General features: G+C 37.0%; 1 protein-coding gene across 1 annotated transcript; it reads right to left on the bottom strand.

Annotated features, from left to right (window-relative positions):
- Positions 1-251: 251 nt before the first annotated feature.
- LOC135215844 (sorting nexin-13-like) lies at positions 252-1,662 on the bottom strand (the record flags this gene model as incomplete). The annotated part of the gene is given in 3 exon segments (XM_064250796.1): positions 252-258; positions 1,233-1,398; positions 1,550-1,662. Coding segments are annotated over 3 exon segments (286 nt in total), but the record flags the coding sequence as incomplete, so codon positions are not given.
- Between the last annotated feature and the right edge of the window lie 458 nt (positions 1,663-2,120).

The raw sequence follows: 2,120 nt of genomic DNA, 5'->3' as shown, positions 1-2,120 counted from the left end.
TAGACAAAGCTCTGCCTACATGTTGGATTTTGGGGGAAATAAGCAGACCTTGTTGGGACTAAGTTGTTAACTTGGAATTCTTCAATTTTCTTGATATTTGTAGTTTCTACTTTGTAAATAATTCAATGTATGTAATTCATCTACATAATGAGCCAGTCTATAGATCATTTGTTATATCTACATCTATTCAGGGCTGGAATACAAAAAGACAATCTGTTTTGTTTTACCTGATGTTTCAACATTATAGCCTTCTATTCGCTGCAGCATGAGAAGAGTGTTGCTGAGTAACTATTACCCTTATATAGAAATAATTATCTACCTATTCACGCTATAGTGAATCTTGCCATGGGTTTTCTTGCTTGTATACAAAGTGGGCCGTAGCACAAGTGCATTCTTGCAACCACGGGGACAATTCCACATCCTGCTGGCCATTATCAAATTTGTTGACTGGACTGTGTCAGTGACTTAACTGCCTACCTGGTGGATGGGCGGAGCCTCATGACAACATATGTTTACGTCAAGAATGGTTTTTGCATCCTTTCATGTGATTTTCTCGGTTCTGGCAACGGCAACTTCATTTTACTCTTTAAAAATCAAAACTATTGAACTTAGGTACTAAATAATACTGTACTTGCAAAAATTAGGTAGGGTTATAAAATATAAACTTGCCAACTTTCAACTTATCCAATGCTTTAATAAAAAGGTGTTGCCAAAAAGCCGTTTCACTTTAGTAGATCCATCTAATCCACTTGAAGGAGGCAGCACAATCATAGGGAAGTCGCCCTACAAAACCTGAAGTCTTTACATATGGTAATACCTAATACTACTGACAGTAAGGTGGGCAGTCCCACCCTTCAAGAGTTTCTGTAGAGCTTCTGAGTTTGTAATGAACCCTCTACCTTATAATAGTCTTAAAATCATGACTACTGTTTGTGTAATTGTTTACCAAACGTAATCAGAAAAAGAAGAACTATGTCTAATAGAACTATGATGCCTAATACTTAAAATCTTGCTAACATATTTAGTGATCAATTCAGAAATACAGTAGTGTGCTAGCACTCACCCTGAATTTCTATTCCCAAGAATTTGGTCCGCCCTGTTCAATGTGTTGGTACTACTGTAAATCAATTTTAGTGGTACTGAACAAAAACTTACTAATATATTTTCAGTCTGCTAAAAAGATAAGTCACCTTAGCTGCTTATATATACATAAAACATGATTAAATACTTACCTAAGTAATGGAGGAATCTTGTTTTGATTTGATAGGAGGGACTCAATAAATCCTTCAATGAGTACATACACAAGCCTCTTATTCAGTGCAGGCCACTGAACAGTGTCATAAACACCAAGTACCCCACGTGCAGTTGTTTGACTACCCAAAATGGCTTTTAGTTCATCTGGAGAAAAAAGTAATCCTCATGATATATACATACTACTATAACATATGCGACAAAGATCAGCACATACCCTCTTTCCCTCCCATACAACAACACGCTAATGCATACTTTATCATAAAATAAATCGCTGTAGAGAAAAGCAAGATATTACCTGATATGCTGGCCAGCATTGACATCCTAGCAGCAACTCGTGTTCTCATTTTAATGTTAACATCTCTTTCAGGAGGTGGTGGAGCTAGTTTTCCATCAGGCCAAACAGATTCTCTGAAATCAACATTACAATAAGCTATGTGCTAGAACTTTAAAGCAACAAGTTGGAAGTTTGATATACATGGAATTAAAGGTATTTTTCACTTGAAGGATGGGAACTTTGACATAGTATGGGATTTTGGATCATTCATCACATTGCTGCTAACTCTAAGATGATGCATCTTTTAGTACACACCACCGCAATCATCATTATTAACACTGGTTCCACAAAAAATCCATCACTTACAGGAGATCATACCTGTGGTTTTCACAAACCCAGACTTATAATTTTTTAATCATAAGTAGGCTGATGCTGAATGGATGACTGCCAAAATACAGGAGCTCCAAAAGTCCTGGGTTTCAAGCAGGATGGAAAAATTAATGGATGATATTTGGGCCATGTGGCCCACCACTGGAGCCAGGAAGGCCACTCAGTACATCCAAGCAGTATGTGTACTGATGTATGAAATTTA

Source organism: Macrobrachium nipponense, chromosome 5 (assembly GCF_015104395.2).
Source record: "Macrobrachium nipponense isolate FS-2020 chromosome 5, ASM1510439v2, whole genome shotgun sequence".
NCBI classification, from domain to species: Eukaryota; Metazoa; Arthropoda; class Malacostraca; order Decapoda; family Palaemonidae; genus Macrobrachium; species Macrobrachium nipponense.
The sequence above is the reverse complement of the archived record's forward strand: the minus strand, read 5'-3'. Positions and strand labels throughout refer to the sequence as shown.